The sequence below is a fragment of the Fonticula alba genome (assembly GCF_000388065.1).
Source record: "Fonticula alba strain ATCC 38817 unplaced genomic scaffold supercont2.14, whole genome shotgun sequence".
NCBI classification, from domain to species: domain Eukaryota; order Rotosphaerida; family Fonticulaceae; genus Fonticula; species Fonticula alba.
In genome coordinates, this window is record NW_009242984.1 from 484660 (window position 1) to 485462 (window position 803).

The 803-nt window shown below is 63.6% G+C and overlaps 1 protein-coding gene across 1 annotated transcript in view; it reads right to left on the minus strand.

Moving 5' to 3' along the window:
- H696_05849 (hypothetical protein) overlaps window positions 1-803 on the minus strand; it is a 10548-nt gene that overhangs the window by 2142 nt on the left and 7603 nt on the right. Inside the window, exons 5-7 of the mRNA XM_009499649.1 lie at window positions 546-693; window positions 371-452; window positions 84-261 (exon numbers count right to left, since the gene is read on the minus strand). Coding sequence (XP_009497924.1) covers window positions 84-261; window positions 371-452; window positions 546-693 — 408 coding nt within the window. The remainder of the gene's footprint in view (window positions 1-83; window positions 262-370; window positions 453-545; window positions 694-803) is intronic.

Genomic DNA, 803 nt, shown 5'->3' on the forward strand with positions numbered 1-803 from the left:
GCTGCCACTGTCTCAAGGGGAACGCGGCCCCCCCCCAGGGGGGATGGAGGGCCATGGTGGGACCACCTTCCCAAGCAACATACCATGGCCACCGACAGGGTGTAAATGAGGAAGGAGGTCAGGAGGCCGGTGGTAATGCGGCCTTCGATGACAAGGACACCGCCATACCACAAAACCAGGGCAATGGCCGCCTGGGGAACGAATCCGAGCAGGCCATTGAACAGACCATACACGAAGGCGATCTTGCGACCGAGCAGGTAGCTGGCAGTTGAGGGGGAGAGGAGACATGGCACGGTTGAGGGGGGGGGGGGGGGGGGTTAGCCCAAGGTCAGGAGACGATTGCTTGTATGTGCCCCTCTCTTTGGTGTACCTCTGGTAGGTGGCATTTGTGTACTGCTGGTTGGATCGGTCCTCGCCCGAGAAGGAGCGAACGGTACGCATGTTGCTGATGACTGCACGGAGGGGCCCGGCGCCGGGGTGGAATGGGTCAATGCCGGGGGGGGGGGCGGGAGTAGGGCAAGCAGCAGGGCATCATGGCGACATACCCTCCTCGGCCACGGTCAGCGCATCGGCCAACGCCTCCTGGAACTTCTTCTGCAGGGTGCGCAGGTACTTTCCATAGGCCACGGCTCCGATGGTGACCAGGGGCACAACCGAGAACATGATCAGAGACAGCTGCCAGCTAAGAAGGAACTGCATGCCGAGAGAGGAGGGCGGGGAGGGGAGGATCAGTTGGCTGTTGTGGCCATGGTCGCAAGGGGGGGCGGGGGGGGGGGGGCACAAGGGGGGGGCACAAGGGGCGG